Source organism: Maniola hyperantus, chromosome 11 (assembly GCF_902806685.2).
Source record: "Maniola hyperantus chromosome 11, iAphHyp1.2, whole genome shotgun sequence".
Classification (NCBI taxonomy): Eukaryota; Metazoa; Arthropoda; class Insecta; order Lepidoptera; family Nymphalidae; genus Maniola; species Maniola hyperantus.
Genome location: NC_048546.1, coordinates 5,597,582 through 5,623,162, shown reverse-complemented (window position 1 = coordinate 5,623,162; position 25,581 = coordinate 5,597,582). Strand labels below are relative to the sequence as shown.

General features: G+C 35.8%; 1 protein-coding gene across 1 annotated transcript; it reads left to right on the top strand.

Annotated features, from left to right (window-relative positions):
- Positions 1-7,650: 7,650 nt before the first annotated feature.
- On the top strand, positions 7,651-24,485 carry LOC117986247 (circadian clock-controlled protein daywake-like). The gene is made up of 5 exons (XM_034973080.2): positions 7,651-7,813; positions 14,825-15,044; positions 19,144-19,274; positions 20,687-20,842; positions 23,840-24,485. Exons 1-5 carry the CDS (start codon positions 7,738-7,740, stop codon positions 24,001-24,003), a joined length of 747 nt encoding a protein of 248 aa, XP_034828971.1. The 5' UTR covers positions 7,651-7,737; the 3' UTR covers positions 24,004-24,485.
- Positions 24,486-25,581: the final 1,096 nt, after the last annotated feature.

The following is a 25,581-nucleotide window of genomic DNA, read 5'->3' as shown; positions in this document are numbered from 1 at the left end:
CGGAAAAAGCTAATAAGTGCATTTTTTCGTCTAACATTTGCTGTACATTTATTTACAGGAGTTTTCCAGTAAGTTCGCTTGTCGGTTGCAGTTGTTATGTAGTAACATAAAATACTCCGCCTGATACCTCGATTGCCATCTTGACCTGTCGCGTACTTTATTTTAAATCAAGGTGCAATATTAAGCCATTATAAAACCATGTTCAGTTAATCAATAATTAGGTAATATAATCGATATTTAACGATCCATTAGCGCCTTAATTGAGATGAACGCTAAATGTTGAATTGCGGTTAAAGGCACTTCCATCACAGTTAGTTGTGATGCTGCTAATAATTGTGTCAGCTAATCGTCGATACTCGATAGGTACCTAGTTTATAGAAAATGGAAACTGTTACACCTAGGTACCTTTAGTCCGTATTCCGTACAATATGACTCCTCACGCGCCATTTTATCTCTATGGGTCAAATGTCATATCAAAAGTACGGTTCACCTTTAAAATAAGGACTAAAATCGTACTTTTGACATGAAATTTGACACACGCGAGAGGAGTCATTTTCACGCATTATATATTAAGTATCACTAGTATTGTACTGATGAAAATTATCTCATGATATAAGATAAACCTAAATGCCAGCAACGACCGAACTAGTGCACCGACGATTCCAAGCATTTGACGTTCAAAAGAAGTTACCTACTTGTAAAAGTTTAATTGAATAAAAAATATTTTGATTTGATTCGATTTGATTAAATCGATTGCATAGATTAAAGGGCAGTGGCTCTAACTTTTGTAGGTAGCTTCTCGAATCATTTTACAACAATAAACAGACCTTCATTGAAATGCCAGGAAGATGTTAGGATGAAGAAACCTTGAACATTTTTCAACTTGAATATTATATTACACAATACATACTTTGTATGTGTGTTATTAAAAACTTGAGGTTTTTAATAACACACACACGGAAGTATCTGAATAATTAAGTTTATATTATTTTTCCATTAAGATAAAATTGTATGCATAAAATTAAAAATTTGAAATCTGTAGCGGTAGACAGAGACTTCTCCTCGATGATGCTAGAAGATGCTCTGTCCGTGACATTGAAGATTCAAAGGCTGTATGATTTTTATTTTTAGGGTTCCGTACCTCAAAAGGAAAAACGGTACCCTTATAGGATCACTTTGTTGTCTGTCTGTCTGTCTGTCCGTCTGTCTGTCAAGAAACCTACAGGGTACTTCCCGTTGACCTAGAATGATGAAATTTGGCAGGTATGTAGATCTTATAGCTGGCATTTGGGGAAAAATCTGAAAACCGTAAATTTGTGGTTACATCACACAAAAAAAAAATTGTGGTCATAAACTAATAATTAGTATTTTCAATTTTCGAAGTAAGATAACTATATCAAGTCTTCACCTGTACATTCTAAAAACAAATTTTTATTTATTTTTATGCATCATAGTTTTTGAGTTATCATGCAAAATGTCGAAAAAATACGACTGAATTACGGAACCCTCGTTGCACGAGCCTGACTCGCACTTGGCCGGTTTTTTATTCTTCATCATCATTTTGATCAATTCATCGCCGGTCTCTACAGAGCACGTGTCTCCTCTCAGAGTGAGAAGGGTTTTGGTCGGCCAAGTGAGGATTGGCAAACTTTACACACCTTTGAGAACATTATAGAGAACTCTCAGGCATGCAGGTTTCCTCACGATGTTTTCCGTCACCGTTAAAGCAAGTGATATTTCAATAATTACTTGAAAACGCACATAACTCCGAAAAGTTAGAGGTGCGTGCCCAGGATCGAACCTCTATTTTTGATACAAGATTATTCATATTATACAAGCTAGCCCTTGATGCAGTCTAAAGGTGTATTCACATTTGCCAAAAAGGGCCCGGTGCGGGCTTGGATCTGCGGGGTGATTCGCTATCTCAGTGTTCTATGCTGAATGAGAGCCCCGAACTCTTTTGACATTTATTTTTAATCTATAGAAGGCTTTCTAAGTAAAAATATTTTGATATCACTCAGTAAAGCAGCAATGTATAACCAGCCAATGGTGTACGGGAGCGGTATCTCGACTGTACCAAAGGGAGAGACCTCCTACCGAGCGGTTGTCTGTAGGGCGATTGTCTAAAACCTGCATTAATCATTATTACAATCTCAATTGTTCTGATTGGCTGAATTTGTGCGATTCTTGTTGCAACAATGCATTGTAGCCAATACTGAGCGAGCATTAACCAATCAGAGATAATTGCGATCGTGACATTGTAGCTGTCAAACAACCGCGGTAGGGCCACTGTGTTCAGTAGCGTCAGCTGGACCGACGCGCGACGTTTGTGTCTTGAAACTTCTATAATATATAGTGCAGATTGCAGAAAACTCCGTAAGTGCGATTCAGATTTGCGTGTTCTACAGTCTACTTTCACTTCCGAGGATGGTACTCATTCTGCCATCTAGTGAAGGCGACGTGAGTAGTCAAGGCTTGGGTTCGTATCTAGTGATTGCTGATTGTTTTCTTCGTACGAGTGCGGATCGCCATCTTTTGCAATTGTGGCGACCGCCACAATGTCAAATGAGCTCGCTGGCTATAATTCAGTGTTGAACACTAAAATAGCTAACTACAACGCTCGCGCTGACCGGAAAGTGAACCGAAGTCTGTCAGTCTTTCTCTCTCTACTTCCTAATCCCCACTCCTGACATTGTTTCTAGTAATTTGTTTTTGGTTTTGTTTACTGATGTGGCTTTTTGCATCAAACTTTCTTCGAGAGCGACCATGATTATTGATCTAGCTACAACGCTTCAGGGAACGTTCTCGAGTTCTCTTTCCTTCCACTTTTCAGCGATCATCACTTTGACATTACAATGTGAAATAGAAATATAAGTACATACCTATATCATCAAAATTTCAAGGTTTTCGATCAAGATTTTTCAAGAACAACATTTCTTGTTAAGTACATCTTTTTTGTGGATCTAAATATTACATCCACAAAAACGAAGTAACACAAAAAAGTACGGCTCATATTTCTATAATAATTTTTCAAGCTTTATTATTACGCACAACCTGCCAAGGCTATCGTTGGAACAAGTTTCCTAGGATGCTAAAAAACTGAAATGGTAGGTATCTATATTATATTTTATACGAGGATAAGCATCGAAATCCTTTCGTTCCGCGAATGATCTCTTCGGTCGTAGCGGATTGTATTCCCGGACTATGGGAGTGAGGAAACAGAGAGTGCAACTGTGTTTGTGCATACCTACCTCCTACGTGGTTGGATAGTCTCACTTGGGATTGGCTACCGTGGAGCACGACTGTATATGGTTGCTGTAGATCATTATAATCATACGAAGTTATCGTAGATACCTACAAATTAACCGGAAAGGCGGCCAACAAGCTGATAGTAACAAAAGGTAATGTTAGCAATAACAAACGCATATATTATACGCAGCGTTTCGATGCAGTCAACTCGTTTATTAAAAATTACTCATCATAATGCTTACTGAAAAATTTCTCCGCCTGCAGCCTCAATGCAAAGCCACCTACCTATCGATGGTTATCTGATATACTATGGAGAGTGTGCTCTGAAACTCCTCTTTCACCATTCTATCTATTACAGATCACAAAGCAGCGGAAAACCATAAACGTTAGCATACGTCCCTATTTATTTATTTTTTAACCGACTTAATTATTTTATAGACTTAATGAAAGTGAATATTTTACACCACACTTTCAGACCAAAGAGACTGACTGAGAGACTGGTGTTTGCAATTTGCAGCCCAAATAGACCGTAGTCTGTGCTAGGACTAACAAAGATCATCGACCTTATACGATGGTTTTTTTTTTAATTTATTTATTATTAATTTTTTTTTAATGAAAATATTACAATAAAACTTAAAGCTAGCCTTATCTAATTACTATACAAATCATGCCCGCGTGAAATTTTGCCAAGAATACTGGCTGCATTTCCGCACTGGACAGCCAGGCTGATCCGTTGCGCAAAAAATGAGCCAGCCCTTCTGTCACCAGGTGAAGCTATTAATCGCGGTGAAATGTCTCGTAATTTTTTTTTTAATTTTTACGAGACATTAACATCAATTTCATCCGTATGTAGAAGTAAATAAAGCTGAGTTTCAGTTGTTATCTAAGCTGAAAGGCCACTTCGAATCCTTATCTTCTTCTTATTTTAGTTTCTGCAAGTGTCTGTTACCTGGACTCTATATGTTTGCGATACTGGTTGATCTTAAAAAATATGTTGCATTTGGGAGTTCTTCTGGCGGCTCTAGCGGCTCCTGCTGTAATCGGCGATCAGCAATGTTATGCATACAATTGTTCCACAGCATAATTACAGCTACAAAAGCTCAAGCTACAATTTTTAGGACAGATATTAATTAAGTAGAACCTAGTCACTTGATTTAAATATGAAGCTACTGTTTGTTTAAAGTATAAGTGAAAGGACTTGAACAAATTAATGCTGTAATTTAAAAAACACATGATGGTTATCTTGTTTAGTAACAGTTCTATATTTTGTCGGACAAAATGTTGATAGTAGGTATGATGTGTGTAATAATAACGGTAGATAACAATCTACTATTTCTACACACTCGTAGGTATAGTTTAGGTGATCAACGCCCTCTTAGAATCAATGCTTCCTCCCGTAAAGTTTAGTAAATAAAAACCGGCCAAGTGCGTGGCGGGCCACGCGCAGTGTCAATTTTCAGAGTAAATTTTTAATAGGATTTGTTTACACTGAAAATTTAATTAAATCCGACCACAATTATGAGTACTTACTATCATTTGCTTCCTCTCGTACGTACGAAAAAATTATAAAAAAAACTAGCTTATTTCCCACGACTTCTTCCGCTGGACTACACAAATTCAAAACCCTATTTCACCCCCTTAGGGGTTGAATTTTCAAAATCCTTTCTTAGCGGATGCCTACGTCATAATAACTATCTGCACGCCAAATTTCAGCCGATCCGTCCAGTAGTTTAAGATGTGCGTTGATAGATCAGTCAGTTAGTCAGTCAGTTAGTCACCTTTTCCTTTATATATTTAGAATTTAGATTATGAAACCCTATGCCTACATAAAATTTTTCGTACACGTGGTTATTTTGTCTTTGGCGACTTTTAGTTTGTGGCCTCGTCCACAAACTAAAAGTCGCTCAGCGTGCTATGGAGCGAGCTATGTTGGGTATCACTCTCAGGGATAAAATCCGGAACGAGGCAATTCGCAGAGAACAAAAGCGACCGGACATAGCTCAAAGGATTAGCGGGCTGAAGTGGCAATGGGCAGGTTCATGTCTGTCGCAGAACCGACGGCCGATGGGGCAGATGTGTTCTGGAGTGGAGACCGCGTACCGGTAAGCGCAGTGTGGGACGACCCCCCCGCCCGCTGTACCGATGACCTGAAGAAGGTGTGGGGAGCGGTTGGATGAGGAAGGCGGAGAACCGTGTTTTGGTGGCGTGCTCTTGGAAAGGCCTATGTCCAGCAGTGGACGCAAACAGGCTGATGGATTGGATTGGATTGGATTGGTTATTTTTGTCAGTTGTACAGAAGGACTGGTTGCCTGGACGGGATTTCCGTTCGTTGCACCCTGTGCCTACTCATTTTTTATGACTCTCCTGCTTTATTAATGACATCATTGACAATGAATAGCTTTTTAAATGTGTAAGTACTGACTTATGATCTTTGGAATACTTTATCTAATTAGTTAACTTTTATAGCTTTTAGCCCTTAGCCGGCCGGTTAGACTATACTAGGTACCTATAGAACTAGGAAGCGCTGTACTAGTACTTAACAATTCTATAAGATACTTAATCAACTAAGTAGGTAACTAAAATGGTTTTTGAAGGGAAAACCTCTTTAGCCGTATAGCTGACGTTTAGCTTAAGAGAGAATGAGAACATGAGAACACATACCAAGGTTGATTTATCCGCGCCGCGCCGGCTTAGAATAAATATTTTTCTTTTGCAACGCTGCGTCCTGTATTATATTAATATAAAGCTATTTTGTTTAAATTCTAAATTACATTAGTAACTAGTTAATAGAAAATTAAATTAGATATATTTTATGCATATTTGAATACCTATTAGAATAAAATCTAAAATCAAAAGGATACGTCAGTATTGTACATTAAAATGACCATATTACTAGAAGGTTAGGTACTAGGTTACTAGAGTATTTGGCAATAGATACACTTTTAAATCAAGGTATCATCAATGTAAAATATGAATTCTATTACAAATAAAAAAATTATACCTATTCTTTTAAAAGTATTTTAAAATATAAAACTGCATGCACTTTGATTTAACCTTTAATTAAACAAAGACTAAAACGCATACAATTTTTTACTAAAAAATTTGCAAGTTCATAATAATATTTAGGTGCATTTTGTTTTCAAATATAAAATTCGAAAATAATTGTAACAATGCATTCAATGTGTTCCCCGTGTACCAACGAAGTCATGTTGGGGTAATTCGATACATTAGCCAAAATGGATTATCCTTATATCTAAATATATAAAAGGAAAAGGTGACTGACTGACTGACTGACTGATCTATCAACGCACAGCTCAATCGGATCAGAATCGGAGCAGGATCGGGCTGAAATTTGGCATGCAGATAGCTACTATGACGTAGGCATCCGCTAAGAAACGATTTTTGAAAGTTCCACCCATAATGGGGTGAAATAGGGGTTTGAAATTTGTGTAGTCCACGCGGACGAAGTCGCAAGCATAGTTTAGTCTTATATATAATCAAAAACACTCGTATGCAAAAACTGATTTAAAGAAACAAAAAACTTATACACTCTCGGCTGTGAGACTCCGCCTCGTCTTTATGAAATTTCAACTTTAATGGATACTACAGTACCCTCTCTGTATTTAATTCAAATAAAAGTTTATTTCACAGTAGCCAACAATAAATATTGTACATCAACCTAGAATGACATTTCGGCTTTGAAGAGCGTTGTCTCTGTCACTCATACCTATGAGACGTTTTGTCGATCTTAACGACAGAGACAAACGCTCTACGAAACCATTATCGCCTTAGGTCGATGTACAAAATTTCCTGCCGGGTACTGTATTAATTAGATGGCCGATGGTTCCTGACAGCAATTTTACCGCACGTGGTACTTAACTGACAAGCCGTTGACCAGGAAGGGTAAAATGCTAGATACTTACTTTTTTTTAAAACAGTTCTGAATGCATTTTTTTCTTTGATTAGTTTTAGCAGATGTTTGCAAATCTAAATCTACACTAACATTATAAATACAAATGTGTCATCATCATCGGTTTCTTGACGTTTGGCACAAAAAACTTACTACGTAGATAGCAATGCAAGACACATTTTTATCCCGGGAAGTTGCGATGTGCATTACCTACCGTTTCACTTATCTTGAATTTTGCTGCGAGATTTTCGATGGTGTAGGTAAGTACCACAAAATTTACATTTCCAACATCATTTATTAGAGATTTATATTTTCAAACAAAAGATGATGTTGAACCTATTTGATTATTTAAATCGTATTTTTTATTTGTTATATTACTTATATATTATTTTTATGCCTCGACCGAGATTGTAAAGGAGGCATAAAGTTAAGGCCTTAACAACCGGTCGGCTACAATGTCAGCAAGGTTTAATATCTATCGGTTAGAAGATATACAGCAGTTATTTACTCCGCGGCCGGTGCTGAGGTGCATCCACTGTTCAAAAGGACAACTAATTAAAAACACAAAAAGAAAAACAATGATTTTGCGAGCGGCGTTCGGTATTTTGTATTTTGTGCTCGGTTTTTGCAGTTTAGGATATGGAAACTTAGCCCGTAAGTATTTTTTGCACTCGATTTATTTATTTTTAATTGAACTTAATTTCGAAATAAAATAATAACTAAGAAAAAACATAATAATTATAAAATGAGTATGATTTGTATACAACGGAAATAAAACGTGCGGAAATGCAACAAGTCGCGCCTTGTTTCTATGCCTTTAAATTAATAGAAAACCATATGAAGGTGCGAGTTTCTTCACATCATATTAAACTAGCGACCACCTGCAACTTCACTCCCGTGGGAATTTAACAGATTTGACCTTTTATTTCTTGTCTAAGATATTATACCTAAAGGGAACCTCTGTGCAACAGTTTTCTAGGTCCAAGGGTTTAGACTGGGCGTCAATGTGTCAGTAGTGAGTGATCTAAATATATAAAAGGAAAAGGTGACTGACTGACTGACTGACTGATCTATCAACGCACAGCTCAAACTACTGCACGGATCGGGCATGCAGATAGCTATTATGTCATAGACATCCGCTAAGAAAGAATTTTCTCTCACTAACTCAACCCCTAAGGGGGTAAAATAGGTGTTCAAAATTTGTGTAGGTAGTTCACGCGTACAAAGTCGCGAGCATAAGCTAGTCTCTTTATATATGTAGATTTATTATTTATTGAACTAAACTAGTAATTGCTTTAGAACCTAATACCATTCGTGTGTAATTATGTAATTCAAACTGCATGAATCACGGTTAGAGTCAAAAGTCGAAACATTGTTTGTCATTGTTTTTTACTTGTTGAAGTCAAAGTCAAAGTCAAATCATTTATTCAAAGTAGGGTACTATTGTACTCTTTTCCATAGTCAGTTGTTGGATTTTTAGTATTATATTAATTAATTACGTAAAACTACTACTACTAAAGCTACTAGGGTTCCCAACGCGCCCAGGTCTGAGAAGAGCCTGAGGTAGTAGGTATACCTTATCTCAACAAGTAAAAGAACGATTTACTTAACGGTTGTCCCTAGGATAGAAGTGATATTTTGGCTTTTGACTAACGCCATCTTCTCAAAAGTAAACGGATTTTAATTTGTAACCTAATTTGAAGAATTTACAACAAAAAGAACCAATTAAGTTAACAAGCTTAGCTGGTATCTTAATGCTGCTCATTATCGTATAATCAAAATGTATTTCATTTAGGACATCTGTGTCTTTTACGTTGCGCCTGTGACTCTACCACTGCACTGTACTTGTCCGGAATGCATTCCTAAATTCAAATCTGCATGTATAATATTATTTGAGTTTATCTTATTAGGGTTCCGTAACTCAAAAGGAAAAAGAAACCCTTATTATATTATAATATCTACTATTATCTATATACTTCGTTGTCTGTTTGTCTGTCGTGTCTGTCAAGAAACCTTCATAAGTCCCGTTGAATCATGAAATTTGGCAGATAGGTAGGTCTTATAGCACACGTAAGGAAAAAAATCCGAAAACCGTGAATTTGTGGTTAGATTACAAAAAAATAATTAAAATGTGTTCATGAACAAATAGGTAATTAGTATTTTCAACTTTTAAAGTAAGATTAATGTTTCAAGTTGGGTATCGTATGAAATACATTCTAAAACAGATTTTTATTTATTTTTATGCCTAACAGTTTTTTATTTATCGTGCAAAATGTCGAAATAATGCGACTGTAGTACGGAACTCTCGGTTCGCGAGTATAACTCCCACTTGGCCGGTTTTTTTTAAAGTTGTCTGAACATGGTATAAAAATGTTTCAATTAAAATAGATACCGTGCAATTATCAGAATTTTACCTAGAATCTACGAGGTAAGCATTTTTCAAAAGCTATCAATTAAAAATAACGATGCTATCGAATGCCCTGTAAAAGCTTAAAACACTGAGTAAGTAGGTAATGCTGGTATTTATTTTGTTAGAAAATATTGTACAAATAATATTAATAAATCTTTATTTGATAAAAAATTACAAGGTATATATACATAACCCTGGTAGTAGCAATGCAAAGTTCCTGGCCCCCAAATTAGGATTCCCTGTGCTATGGGAAGCCAGTCTTTCGCCCGAATATAAATAGGTAGGTACAATTAATGTAAATAACTTACTTATAAATACATAAACAGATTACAGTTAACAAGTAAACATTAAAACAAATAAGTAGTTTTGACCAATGTGGAGGGCTTGATTAGAAGTAACTCAAAAATCGTAAGCATGGATATAATCTTGAACACCAAAATCAATTTGCGTACCTACCTACATTGGCGTGCACAGTGTTTGAAGCCAGGGTAGGCATTAGTTAGGAATTTTTAGGAACCTGTTTACTGACAGGTCATAATGAAAAATATGCATTGAGCTATTACAACTGGGGTAAGCAGTGCATTTATGCCTCTATGACCTGCACGCCACTGCCTACCTACTTTTCACAATTTTCTAGAACCTCTAAAATCTTATAAAATACTAGCTTATGCTCGCGACTTCGTCCGCGTGGACTACACAAATTTCAAACCCCTATTTCCCCCCCCCCCCCCCCCCCCTTAGGGGTTGAATTTTCAGAAACCCTTTCTTAGCGGATACCTACGTCACAATAGCTATCTGCATGCCAAATTTCAGCCCGATCCATCCAGTAGTTTGAGCTGTGCGTTGATAGATCAGTCAGTCAGTCAGTCAGTCACCCTTTCCTTTTATATATTTAGATTTTAATTTTATCGTGCAGCATAAATTTCCATAAACGAACGTAAAGTCAGGCTTGTCTTTGACCTTAAGGATTTCGTAAGAGTAATTATTATTATTGTCCGAGGCATATTATGCAGTAGATTATATTAAACAATTTTAATTATTGTGATTTTAAATTCAGGTGACCTAATTTTTTTAAAGATTTGTAGAACATTATTTTGAATATTATAAATACATATAAGTACCCTTATACCCTGTTTAATCTTAAAACATCGCAAAGAAAAAAAAAAAATTATTAATAGTAGTAGCACATGAGTAAAGATCACAGAAGCACAGGAATACTCATACCTTGATGGTTTGATTGCAAATATCTAAAGGTCCACATCTACCAAAGCCAAAGATATAGCTTTACAAATTCATTCGAAAATATTGAAGGGTAAAAAATTGTACTATGCATTTTGATTTTAAATAAAAGTGGCCTTGACACTTAACTTCTACAATGCATTAAATTTACATACATCATTGAAAAATTTGCATTTGATTATTTTAAATGAATAAATAAATAATAATATTAACCTTGAACTACTCAAAAGTATAATACATACGACTGATTAGTTTTAGTTCGAACTAGTGATATTATGAAATTATGATAACAAAAAGAATACAATGGTTTAGTTTGTTGCGGGCTTCTGACCAGGGCGCGTTTGGAACCCTTTAACCTTAATCATGGAGCAAAATTTTATATATAGGCTATAGGTAACCTTATTCGTGGACTGATTAATTATTGTGCAGCTCACTTTTCTTCTTACCATAAAATATATAACCACCATACATAATCTGTACTTCTATACTAATAAATAAAATTGATGTGTCTGTCTGTAATTTCGAAATAACTACCTCATATTAAGCTCATATTTGAACTTTAGCATACTGAATCAAACTATTTTAAAATTTTTGTCTGTCTGTCTGTTTGTTTGAACGGGCTTATCTTCGAAACAGCTGAACCTATTTTGGCGGGACTTTCACAGACAAGTAGAGGATTAACTAAGGAGTAACATTTGCTACTTTTTTAAGCGACTTTAAAAAAGGAGTTTTGTTTTTCTTCCTATGTACACAGAAATCTCCGAACCGATTTGTGTATTTTTTTTTTTATCGATAGAAAAACCTAGCAACATTGTTTCAAAAAAAAATCAGATTTCAGAAACTGGCCTACTAAGTCGGTTAGAAAAAGGAACGACTACACTAACGCGATGCTGCTTACTCCCAAATCCTGCTAACATTCCTTATTTGTATTTTTCGTGACATAGGTATTGTCACGAAAAATTAAAGAGGATCCCACGGATTTTGGAATACTTAAATCCACTGCATCATCTATTATTCATCTATGTATTTGGTACAGAAATAAGTTGTATCCCGGGTACAAAATATTATAGATTATTTTCATCTCGCAAAATCTAAGTGTTCACGCCGACGAAGCATCAGCTAGTAATATAGTAAACCAGCTAATATAAATAAATAATAGGTTTTGCATAAAATGACTTTGAAACAAAGTAAATTGATGGACCTTTAACACCGTCCTTTCCGTGCTACAGGTGATAATGTTCTAAAAATATACTTATCTAACGAGTCTGTATAGATATATTATATTGCTCTATAATTTAACAGTAGTTCGTTTTATACCTATGACAGGTTTTAAAAATATGAATAAAGTATCCTTGACATACGAGGTCTAATGTAATTTACTATCGATAATAATTTAGTAATTTTCCTACTAAGAACTATCAAAGTCAAAGTCAAAGTCAAAGTCAAAGTCAAAGTCAAATGATTTATTCAAAATAGGTAATAAATTACTCTTATTGATGGTCTGGTGTGGTGTTAGATTTGTAAGATATAGTGGTGATAATTATAACGCAAACTTAAAACTAAAGCTACGAGGGTTCCAAACGCGCCCAGGTCTGAGAAGAGCCCACAACAAACTCAGTATCTATGAGTTTTATTATTTTACTAGCGACTTCGTCTGCGTGAAATTAGGTTTTTTAAAAATCCCGTGGGAACTCTTTTATGTTCCGGGATAAAAAGTAGCCTATGTCACTCTGCAGGTCTTTATCTATACCCATGCAAAAAATCACGTCAATCCGTTGCACCGTTGCGACGTGATTGAAGGACATACCAACAAACCAACAAACCAACAAACCAATAAACCAACAAACCGACAAACAAACACACTTTCTCATTTATAATAAGGGTACTGATACAAGGCTCATAAAGCATAGGTACTTTAGTGTTCCTACGGAATATAATACCTATAAAGTCTATAATTTTCAATCAACAAGCACGTTAATATGTACATTAGTAGCTATGCAATGTATGGTAGTGTACGGCAAGCCACAAAGCTTACAATCCAGTATCTTATTTTGAACTCTATCTCAGATAGAAATAAGAGCTAAACAGATGTTAATATTACTATGTCTACACATTGGGAAGGGATGTTCAGAGTAAGGAGGATTCAAAATGCAATTATAGGACGCTTCACGAGACGCCTCCTGTAAGATTTTCTCCTATGATGAACAATGTGGTGCCTTAGACGTGAGGATACAAAGTCTAATTATAATTTTGCTTTTACAGATATTACAAACGTGCTTTATGGTAAGGTAGGTATAGTAGGGTAGGTATATATAGCAGCGACAGGTCGAGATGGTAATCGGGGTATAAGGCGGGGGGACGGCCCGCACACCCGCACGTCGGCTGTGCGATTGTGCAAGACGTCCCCACCCCGATGGCCATCTCGACCTGTCGCGTACTACACTGCATTAAAATTCAAAATCACATACTCAACTCAGTCACATCAAAATCTAGCTGAAACGCATGAAACTTCGCTATACTGTGACATAATAAAATAGTACCTAATAAACACCAAGGGGGCGTCCATAAATTACGTGAGATGTTTAAGGGTTTAAGGAGGGGGTCGAGTCAAATCTCATCTAATCTTACGTTGCGGCAAATATCACGCAAATTTTTTTCTGATTGAAACAAAAAAAAATTATACTATTTTGGTCCATTTAATCCAGATTGTACTAAGATTTAATCTTAAGCGTAATCGTAATACGACTAAGATCATTCACTAATTCGTTTGAAAGAAAATAATTTTCTTTTAACAATAACAATCCAACGCGATTACGTAAGAAACCCACATTGTGAAAAATCTCACGTGAGGTTGGGCGATGGGGGTTAAATAAAATCTCACGACATCTCCCCAGGGGGGGAGGGAGGGACAGAAAATTAAAAAAAACACCTCACGTAATTTATGGACGCCCCCCAACTAATTTGTGTGAATAAAAGATCAAAGTTTAATTCAGTGCCCTTTTACTCACTCACGGAAAGCCGCTAGGCAGGTACAGTACCTACACGATAGAAAATATTATTGTACATCGACCTTTAGAAAGAGATTTCGAGAGGTTTCGTAATTCACAAAAAAATAATTATCTTTATTTTTATAATATAAAAAAATAAATAAATAAATTTTTAGTTTTTGAGGCCAAAACTTTATTATTTGAACATCCGAGATGTGTCTCAACACCGCTTTGGGGACGCATTTCGCCTTAAGTATGGAAACCAGCCCAGAGAGGAGAAAGAAAGAAACAAACCCCTAGGCTATCAGAACTTTTAATTGTAAATTGGTTGAATATACTTAATACTTAATCAAAGAGGAAAGAAGTAATAAACAAAATTAAGAAGTAAAAACACTTTCTGAAGAAAATATACCTACAGATTTTGTTGATATTGCATCAAGGTAGGTGTGTCCAAAATGCTGGCAGTTACGTTACTTTATTGTGTAATCGTTGATTGACCTTCACCTTGGTTCTTGGTTCTCCGGTAGACTTTATTCGCGTTGACAATTTCTATAAAAGGGTCTCCGGTCACTACCGGCTGGAATCCTGATAGTTAAAACACGCTCGGCTCCCATTTCTAAGTTGGGATCTAGTATTCAGAAGTATAGAGTAAACCATGGGGCGAGACCAATAATTAATCTATGGAGTAAACATTTAAAAGTAGCTATAATGCCCATCTTTGATTTGAACTGTCGAACTTACGGATTAAAGTCAACTTCTTGACCGTTGAGCTTTTGAGGCTTTATAGCATTATCATCATCATTACCAACAGATAGATGTCCACTGCTGGACATAGGTCTCTTGTAGGGACTTCCACACACCACGGTCTTGCGCCACCTGAATCCAGCTGTTCCCTGCGACTCGTTTGATGTCATCTGTCCATGTGAGGGGTCTTCCAACGCTGCGCTTTCCGATACGAGGTCGACATTCTAGCACCTTATTATTGATAGTAATTTTATTTATATAAAAGAAAACTCTTTTCATTTCTAGCTGATTACATCCACCCGTGCAACGCGACAACGAGCGAATGCCTTATAAAAGCAACACAGGACGCCATCCCGGAGTTCGTCAAAGGAATTCCCAGCCTCAACGTGCCCTCCTTAGATCCTTTTGTGATCGAGAAGCTGGCGATACCGCTCAATGGACTCAAAGTCACGTTTTACAAGGGAAAAGTTTCGGGCTTCAGAAAATGTATTGTCGATAATGTTATGTAAGTGAATTATAATTTTATTGTTTAATCACCTGCAGCCTGCAGGCAAGGAAGAGAAAGTTTACACCGTACACGGGTTAAAGTTATGGTCATCGATGGTTATGGTAGAATAGCTGATGCTCGCAACGTCATCCGCGTGAATTTAGGTCTATAAGAATCCCGAGAAAAATCTTTGATTTTGCGGTATAAAAAGTATACTGTGACAAGCACCATTTATCAGCACACTAGCTTATGCCTGCGGCTTTGTCCGCGTGAACTACACAAATAAATTTGAAGCCCTTATTTTACTCCCTTAGGGGTTTAATTTTCAAAAATCCTTTCTTAGCGGATGTCTAAGTCATAATAGCTAACTCCATGCCAAATTTCAGCTCGATCCGTCCAGTAGTTTGAGCTGTACGTTCACCTCATCAGTCAGTCACTTTTTCCTTTTATATATTTAGAAGAAATCTTGTAAATCATTACCTACCCATATTAATGCGAAAATGTGTTTGTTTATTGGTTTGGTACTTCAATCACACCGCTATGGAGCAACGGATCTATGTGATTTTTTGCATGAATATAGCTAAAGACCTAGAGAGTGATATAGGCTACTTTCATCCTAGAAAATCAAACAGTGCTCAACGGATTCAATCCACCTGGATGAATTTGCGGGCGTCAACAGCTAGTTAAACGTAATAATTGTGTACCTACTCGTATATTGCAAGGTCTAGGCACACTACTCATGTGGTCTAGGAGAGGTAGGTAAGCAACACTATAAACTGTACCCTTACTATACTTTATGTAGGTATACTTATTCGTATATGGTAAAGAGCCTCTTGTCCTTAGCTTTAATATGGAGTTAAAAGGTGCGGAAGTAAAAAATCCGTCAAGTGCGAGTCACACGAAGGGTTCCGTACAATCGTAAAAGAAATGACACGTTTTATTTTTTTGAAGGCGGCTATTTTGAAATTTTTATTATTGTTGTAGTAGCGATCATAAATTCAAATACACATTCTGTGAAAATTTCAACTCCCTACCTATTACGGTTCATGAGATACAATACAGCCCGCTGTCAGACGGACGAAACGGACAGACAGCGGAGGCTTAAATAAGGTCCCGTTAGCAACCTTCCGGTACGGAACCCTAAAAATGGGTGGACGAAGGTTGCCGTGGAAGACCTAGCCCCTAGTTACAATCTGTCAATCAAGTTCTAACGGATAAGCACTTAATTTTGATAGATTAACACCACTGATGCGTGACGTGGAACTTGATTTAGCGGCACTAATTGGATTGGATTCAAATGCCAATAGTACAACCTGAGTGTAGGGTTACCTCTTGCCAAACCTACCTACGAACGGCTGATTAGGTCTCCAGATTTCCTTTAAAACTGAGGCTACAATTTTAGTGGAAATCTGATTTTAGTATGTCAGCTAAATTCATACTAAATGCGAAAGCGTGTATAATATCTCTCTGACTATCTGTCTGTCTGCATATACAGGGTTACAGGAAAATAGGACACGATCCCGTTAAGGGGTTATAGTACAGGACATTAGCTATCAAATGACCCCTAAAGTGCTTATGCGAAAGTGTATCGTTTTCGAGTTATTCATTTTTTTTATTTTTTTCTTGGTAAAAGGGTGTTTGCCACTTTAAAAATTAATAAAAAAAAGGAACAATGTATTTCAGCAGATTTTTTTTTATTTCTTGCTAGTAAATATCCTTGTTAATAATAAACAGTTATAAAACTAAAAAAAACTTCAAGCATTTTAAAATTACAGCCCAAAAACTGTACAAGTTTTCGATTTTTAAATTTAATTCTTTGAATAACTTGCAAATTTTCTGTAAAAATTACTATGGCACGTATCCTGCGGATTATTTTAAAAACATCTACGGTTCGTTAGCTATCCATTGGTACAAAAAAATTACAACAAAAATCATAAAATCAAGAAAAAATTACACAACAAAGAGACCAGGTAGAAAATTCTAACAAATGCTATTGCCAAAGAATTAAATCAGAATCGAAGTAAAAACGAGTTTAATGCAAAATAGTTAAAGATTATTTTTAATAAGGTCAAAAGGTAACATAAAATCAGTCATGTACGAGTCGGGCTCGAACACGAAGGGTTCCGTACCATCGTACAAAAAATAACACTTTTAAATTATTTTTTAATTTTTATGGCAGCCATTTTGTAATTTTAAGTATTTATTGTTATAGCGGCAATTAAAATACACATTCTGTAAAAATTTCAAGTCTCTACGTCTTAGGGTTCACGAGATACAGTCCACTGACAGACAAACGGACGGCCGGACAGACAGACGGACGGACGAACGAACATGAAATTTTCACAAAATGTGTATTTTTATGGCCGCTATAACAACAAATACTAAAAATTTCAAAATGGCTGCCATAAAAATTAAAAAAACATTAAAAATTGTTATTTCTTGTACGAAGGTACGGAACCCTTCGTGTGCGAGCCCGACTCGCACTTGACTGATTTTATATAACCTTTTTACCTCATTAAAAATAATCTTTAACGATTTTGCATTAATCTCGTTTTTACATAGATTCTGATTTAATTCTTTGGCAATAGCATTTGTTAGAATTTTCTACCTTGTCTCTTTGTTGTGTAATTTTGTCTTGATTTTATGTTTTTTTTTTGTAATTTTTTTGTACCAATGGATAGCTAACGAAACGTAGATGTTTTTAAAATAATCCGCAGGATAAGTGCCATAGTAATTTTTACAGAAAATTTGCAACTTATTCAAAGAATTAAATTTAAAAATCGAAAACTTGTACAGTTTTTGGGCTGTAATTTTAAAATGCTTGAAGTTTTTTTTAGTTTTATAACTGTTTATTATTAACAAGGATATGTACTAGCAAGAAATAAACAAAAATCTGCTGAAATACATTGTTCCTATTTTTTATTAATTTTTAAAGTGGCAAACACCCTTTTACCAAGAAAAAAATAAAAAAATTAATAACTCGAAAACGATACACTTTCGCATAAGCACTTTAGGGGTCGTTTGATAGCTAATGTCCTGTACTATAACCCCTTAACGGGATCGTGTCCACTTTTCCTGTAACCCTGTATATCTATCTATTACCTTTATACTATAAAGTTTATAGAGTCCATCCATTTTAGCCATTTTTCAAATCAATTCAAATCAAAATTGACATATTATTATTACACTTTTATATAAGCGAGCAAACAAGCCAGCGCGCTGGTCCACCTGATGCTAAATGATTACCGGCCCCTATATGAATATATGCAGCAGATGACCCGCTAATTCGTCTTTTCAGGGATGCCCTTGTCCGCCCCTAGAATAATAATAATTACTAGGCTGTTTTTATCATGAAAACGGAGTTCTCATAAGGTTTTTAGGCCCACCTGTTCAACCGATTCTGACGAATTGCTTTTTAGTCCGGAAAATTGAAGTGTTCCCACGGAATTTTTAGGACCTAAATCCATGCAGACTAAATTGCTGGAATCATATTATTATATTTATCGATAATTATTTATTTTACTAATGCATATCTGTTAGTTATTGGAAGAAATGAGGTCTGCCAGCGCATTTGAATGCATTGATAGTTCTTCCTTTCAATGACATTATATTTCAACACAGTGATTCGAGCAACAGCACGTTTATTGAATTACTAATGCTAAGTAGAGTTCAGTATATTGAAGACAATTACTACTTTTTACTTAGGTATATAATCATAATTGTGTATTTTAATATAAAGTTTATGTAGTCTAATTAATAAAATAACAATTCAACTTAACTATACAATTTTGATAGAAATAAAAAAATCATCGTCATAATCATCATCGTCAAGCGATAGACATCGACTATTGGACAGGTTGAGATGGTAATCTGGGAGGGAACTCCCCGCTCACCCGCACATCCCCGGTGCGGGCGAGCGCGGATGACGTGCGGGTGTCCTTTGTCTGCCCTCTTAGTGGGGAGGGGGGCTTCCAACGCAACGTTTTCCGGTACGAGGTCGTAATTGCCACGTCAGCTTCGTAACCCGTCGAGCTATGTCGGTTACTCTGGTTTTTATTCCTGGATCTGGCAGCTAGTTATCTAATGCTAATTGAAAATTAACACTACTTTGTTTCAGTTCCGAATTAGAGAAGAGACACTTCGTTTTGGAATTCCATTGCAATCTAACCATTAAAGGTCAATACGACGCCATCGGTAGAATTCTGCTGTTCCCAATCAACGGAGAAGGGGACGCCAAAGTAAAACTAAGTAAGAAACTAATTGTTAACGATTATTGATTTATTCTAAGAGCATTTAGTTTTGTTAAAGGGTGGCGTGGCCTAGTTATCCATATTATAATAGATTGTCTTGGATATTAAGCTACGTTGACCCGAGCCGGGAACTGGATGGGTGACCATCTTAGGAGGTTCTTTGACCCTTCGCTTCTTCTTCTTCGTCTTCTTCATCTTGGAAAAAAGAGTGATCGTCATTCCTATAGAAATGTAATTATAATGCATGCAAAATGATCTGAAGAATAATCACATTATCCTATTCCAAGAAACACGTTACCATTATTAAAAGTTGTCACGCTCTTCATCAATCAGGCCTACATTTACTGAGAGAACTGAGAATTTATGTGAATATTCAATGTTAAAAACTAAGTTAATAATATGTATAAAACTTCAAAAAGCTACAGAAAAAACTGTAATTATTAATATCATAATGGGATCTTAGTTTTTCATAAAATAATTAATCCTTTGCTTGAACTAAGCTTGACTGTTCGAGCTAAAAGATATATCTGTTTTGTAATACTTAAGCTAAATATTTACAAATTACTTCACGTAAATTCGACGGTTTACATATTTCGTTATGGCCTCATCTAAATGGTAATAGGATGACATTGGCAGCTTCTAATAACTTCTCTTACAAAAGAAAATAATAGGTATTGGTAACGGAGCTATCAAGGTCCTATTACCTTTTGAATGGGGTTTCCGTCAAAATCAACGTTTATTTTATTTCATATACTTAGGACAACTAGTGTCTCTTATGCTACGTCTGTAACTCTACCACCAGTTGGAATGAAGATCCTACTAAGAACAGCCAGCAAGAAACCCATCAGTTGATCTTTTGTAAAATGGGATTGAAGTTGTACACGGGTGTTCTCAGACGCGTTGCGGGCAACCGGAACCGGTAGTCTGGGCCGCCCGAGCGCATTGCACGCTTTTTATAAATGTTTTTACTTAAAATTCTATGTGTTCTGTTATTATAAAACAATACCGCAATCCCTTAGTGTATTAAACGGTAAACATGAATACGAAATTTTATTGAAATTAATTTTATATCGATCGAATAGAACTGGTTTTTCTCCTAATGGTCGTGTAAAAAATGCGTATTTTGGAGAAATTTCGCGATTTTTTTGTATCGAGCGAAATTGTGAAATAGCGTTTTGTCTCTCGTAATTCACTAAAGAATATCTTTAATTTTTATAATATTAAAAAAATATTGTAGTTTTTGAACATCCGAAATGTGTCTCAACACCGCTTAAAATGTGTTATAATACACTTCACCATCTTGTGATGTGGCAACTGAAAACTTAGGCCTACTAGGTACTTGTCTTGCCAAACTTGTAATGCCAAATTTAAGATTAAAAAAAGGATTAAATTGCTTTACTCGTTTTTCAGCAAATCTGCGCATGAAAGTGGATATCAACACTAAATACGTGAAGGACAAGCAAGGCATAGACTACTTCGCTATTAAGAACTACAAATATTCCTTTGACTACGGTGACCGAGTGCAGTTTGATCTACAGAATCTCTTCAAAGAAAGCAAAGAACTAAGTGAGTAGCATTTACGTGACTTGTTTACTTACAAAGGCTGAAGCAAATAGAACGCGCGACGTCAGTGCAATGCGATTGCAACTTGTCCAACGCCGGTGCTAGAAGTTTTAACACAAATCTGTGTGCTTAGTGTGAGGTTTTACATCCTACTCAACGATGATAGAATTCGAGATCAAAACACGATAGCGTCAAAGTAAAATGGACTTAAACTTCTTTAATTTAAAGCCAAAAATTCAGGATCTACCGATTTTAATTTCAACGCAACAGTCCCGTTGCTGCCGCTTAGAGTGCTTGCGTCTCGTACTTAGCACACTGAACTGCTTGAAGTCCTCAAACTGCATAGGCGTGATAAATGATTTGTGCTTCATACAGTTCCTTGTAATTCCAGTACAAATCCAACAACTTCTATAGATTAGTAATTGGCCACAATGTTTTGAAGCATGTTCGTAGGCATTGTTTTACCCAAAAGTGTATCAACACCGCGGAAGCGGTATCTAGTCTATGCCACACTATACGCACATATTCGTGTCACATACGAATTGTTCACTTTTTAAAATACGAATGTACATGAGCTTTGCTTTCTGAAGTTTTATTATATCTTTGTACAAATAACACCCACATACACGCGCTATTAGTGGACGGTCCCATGCATTAACTATCGTCGCACCTCCCTGCCGTTCGTTTGTTTCAGGCTTAAGATTTTTGAATGCTCGTAATTTAGTTTGAAACTTAATCTTAAACTTATACAGTTTGCTTATCTAACTGTCGCGGTCTACTACTTTGCATGTATATGGTCTTAACCATCGCGTAAATTGCAGTGAAGTGAGCTCAAATTCAATTTATATCCAGAATCTAATATAAATTGGCTTTCTTAGATAAAATAGATAGACTGCCTAGATTGGAACCATATTAAAGCAATAACCTGGTAAACCATACTTTGAATAATTCAATTTGGAAAACCTAGATACTTATATATACTTATCAATACAAATCCGTAATAACAGTATAGTTACGAAAGTGTGTTTGTTTGTGTGTTTATTTGTTACCTTTTCATGGCCCATCCATATTTTGGTTGATTTTGACGTTCTTGCATCACGGAGACTACTACTATTACTGACTGTGTGTACTTTTTAAAATTTTAAGAATTCTCACGGGATTTTTTTTTAATCTAATTATTATGGACAAAGGTTTGGCATCCATCCATCAATCTAGTCTATACTAATATTATAAACACAAAAATGTTTGTTTGTTTGTCTTCCGTCACGCCCTAACTACCAATTGACTTTTTGGCATAGAGATAGTTGAAAGGACGAAGAGTAACATAGGCTACTTTTTATCCCGAAAAATCAAAACGTTCCCACGGGATTTTTAAAAATATAAATCCACGTGAATAAAATCGCGGGCATCAGCTAGTTTTTTATATGTTTAAAAAGAGATAGAATAGGTAGACTTGGAATATAAGGATATTGGGTTATTGCTGTACCTTCAGGCTTCAACCAAAGAATTTGGATGTGCTTCAACTCAATATTTCTGCCATTTTTGAAACTGACGTGCAAAGCTTGAGGCGATGGCATGATTTAAAAAAATAACTGGAAATCAGACTACGAAAAAACCAATCAAACTTTTAATTAGTTGTCTTAAACTTTTTATTACTTTCGGATTTCTTAATTAGGTGGGGACCGGAAAGGTTTTTTATCGAGAGTTTAAAGTATTTTATAATGTTAGATCAATCGTACATAAGATCATTTGAATAGATGGTACCTACAGAAAGATTATGTTCAGACTAACTATAGTCAAACTTAGTTTTTCATCGCGACGTCTTTGCGGAAATTTAGGTTTTCAAAAATCCTTTATGAAACCCTTATTTTACTGAGACAGAAATCATCTTGTGCCCGTTTCCAAGATGCCGAAATCAGTTGAGTTTTCAACGAAATTGGGCAGAAACAGACCGTTTCGGATTTATTATCATCATCAATATCATGATCAATACTTATAATAAAACTGTAACAGGTCAAATTCTGTACATTGAAGATAATATTTTGAAAATTTTTTTTCGAGGGCACTCTATAATCGATACTAAACTCAAAACTGTAATTTTTTTCATTTTTGTCTGTCTGTCTGTCTATCTGTCTGTCTGTCTGTCTGTATCACGGCCGCGCATCACGCTGAAACTACTGAATGGATTCCAATGAAACTTGGTACGATTTGAGGTCATACTATGAGGAAGAATATAGGATACTTTTTATCCCGAAATTCAGCATGGTTCCCGTAGGAAAGTTAAAATGTATACTGAGTTGTAATTCATTAACGCGTGGTCCGATTTCATTCATTCTTATTTTGTTAGAAAGGGGATATTTTAAAGATTGTTCCGTAAATATTTCAAGGTCATCGGTTTTTAACCGACTGTGAAAAAGCAGGTGGTTCTTTTTTCTACATCGATTTTTTCGAGATTTCTGGACCGATTTGCAAATTTTTTTTAAATCAACAAAAAAAGTTTTCGTGGTGGTCACATAAAAAAATCTGGATTCAACTCCTAAATCCTGATGCTGCAGGGTTACTGCCCGCCTGAGTTATCAAGATTCAGGAAGTGTTCATAGTGAATTCATATTGTAGGTACCAAGCAACGACTTTATTCTCAGACTTCAAGTCCCAACTCCTCAACCCTGATGATGTAGGGTACAGCACTCCTAAACTATAATGTATCAGGAACTGTGGATGATGCAAAATTATTTTAGGTACCAAGCATAGGCTACATCATTGAACTTCGGATCCTAACTCCTCAATCCTGATGCTGCAAAGTACTAAAGTCCTAAATCGTAGGGATTTTAGAATTTCTGATAGTGAATTGATATTTTAGGTATCAAGCAACGGCTTCACGATGACACTCCCAGTCCGAAATACTCCACCCGAGCGAAGCCGGGGCGGGTCAGCTAGTATAAGTATAAAAGTGTGGAGGTAAAGAATGTTGTATTAATGTGTACCTTCTTTATTTTTCAGGTGAAACAGTATTAAAGTTCCTAAATGATAATTGGAAGACAGTTGCCGAGGAATTTGGGAAACCTATCGTAGATTATGCAGTAGATTTAGCTATTAGGACCATAGAGAAGTTCTTTGATAAAGTCCCTTACGATGAATTGATATATGTTCCTTTGCCGAAGTAAATTAAAAATACTCATGGTTTTTTTAGTTATCTTATAAGACAATGGTGACGATTTTCTTAACTGAATTTTAGAGTATTCAGCATGTTTTGCTTACCAATACCAACTTATTTCAGTTCAGAATATTCAAAGAAATCGTAGCATTGTAACTTTGGATGTCAGTCTTTAGCATCATGATTTAAAACATGGTGTACCACCAAGATTTTAAGTTATAAAGTCTTTTTACCTATTTAAATCAAAACAATGGATAGGTATAGATACTTAAATGTAGCTAAGGTTATATAGAAACATCAGCATCGACGCCAAAGTATTAAAAGTATAAAATATCAAAGATAGCCGGCGTTCGGACCTTGAAATTGAAATTGCGGCCAGGGTACTATGTAGTTGAGTAATAATAATATATTCGATTCCCAAGGCATCGAAATTCGTGATATGTAGTATTTAAAATAGATTAAATATAGTTTATAATGTTCCTAATAATCTATTGTTTCTTATTATTACCATTCACGTTGCAGCAATGTTGTGGGCGAAGTACACTAAAACTCGACCTTTTTCAACTTTGAAATGCCTATTCGGCAATATCCTTTTAATTAAGATTAGTAAATTACTTAATTAAACCGGATCGTATAAATATTATTGGCTAATTTTACGCATTAACCGTAAAAGGAAAGAAGATTTTGTAGTTCAAAACCTTGGTAGGGTACGGCTTCGCAAATTGATTAATTAAATAGATAAAATGTAGGTCAAATCTATAATAAAGAAGGTTGACGAGATTGTTAGTTACTTCATCATCATCATTGTCAACCGATAGACAGCCACTGCTGGACATAGGTCTACTGTAGGGACTTCCATACGCCACGGCCTTTTACCGCCCATTGGCACTTCAGCTTTGCAATCCGCTGAGCTATGTCGGTCACTCTGATCTGGTAAGTAGTCTATGGATCTCCTCATTTTTGATTTGGTCAAGTATAAAAATTCCATCGCTCGCTGAGTGACTCTGAGCTTTCTTATGAGATTCATAGTTAGTAACCATGCCTTGGATCCGACTCTCATCACTGGCAACAAGCACTGTTCGAAAACTTTGGTCTTTAGGCGCTGAGGATTTCTGGACGAGAAGACATCGACTTAGTTAATTTGCGTTTGAATAATAAGTATTTAGAAAAATTGCAAATTTTTCTAAATTAAGTTTTCCAAATAGGTACGACATTGAAATTGATGAAATCCGTAAAACGAAAAATGATCAAGAACATATTAAGATTATAACTAAATGTCTTGCATATTTAAATATATTATTATTAAACACACGAATTGCATAATCGCTGGATTATGCAATTTTAATGCAACAAATTTTTCCATGCATGGCCGCCAACTCTGTCTGACGATGTCGTGGCCAACAACATTTTTTTGTACAAGCTTTAACACGAAACTATTTAAAATTAAGTACTTTATATATATAAGTACTTTATATAAGTACTCTATTATTGTAAACGAGCTGGCTCGCCGAAGCTTTGCACGGATCAGTTTACCTTTTACCAAATACATACCATAATATCCTTATCTTCTTCTTCTATCTTCTATATA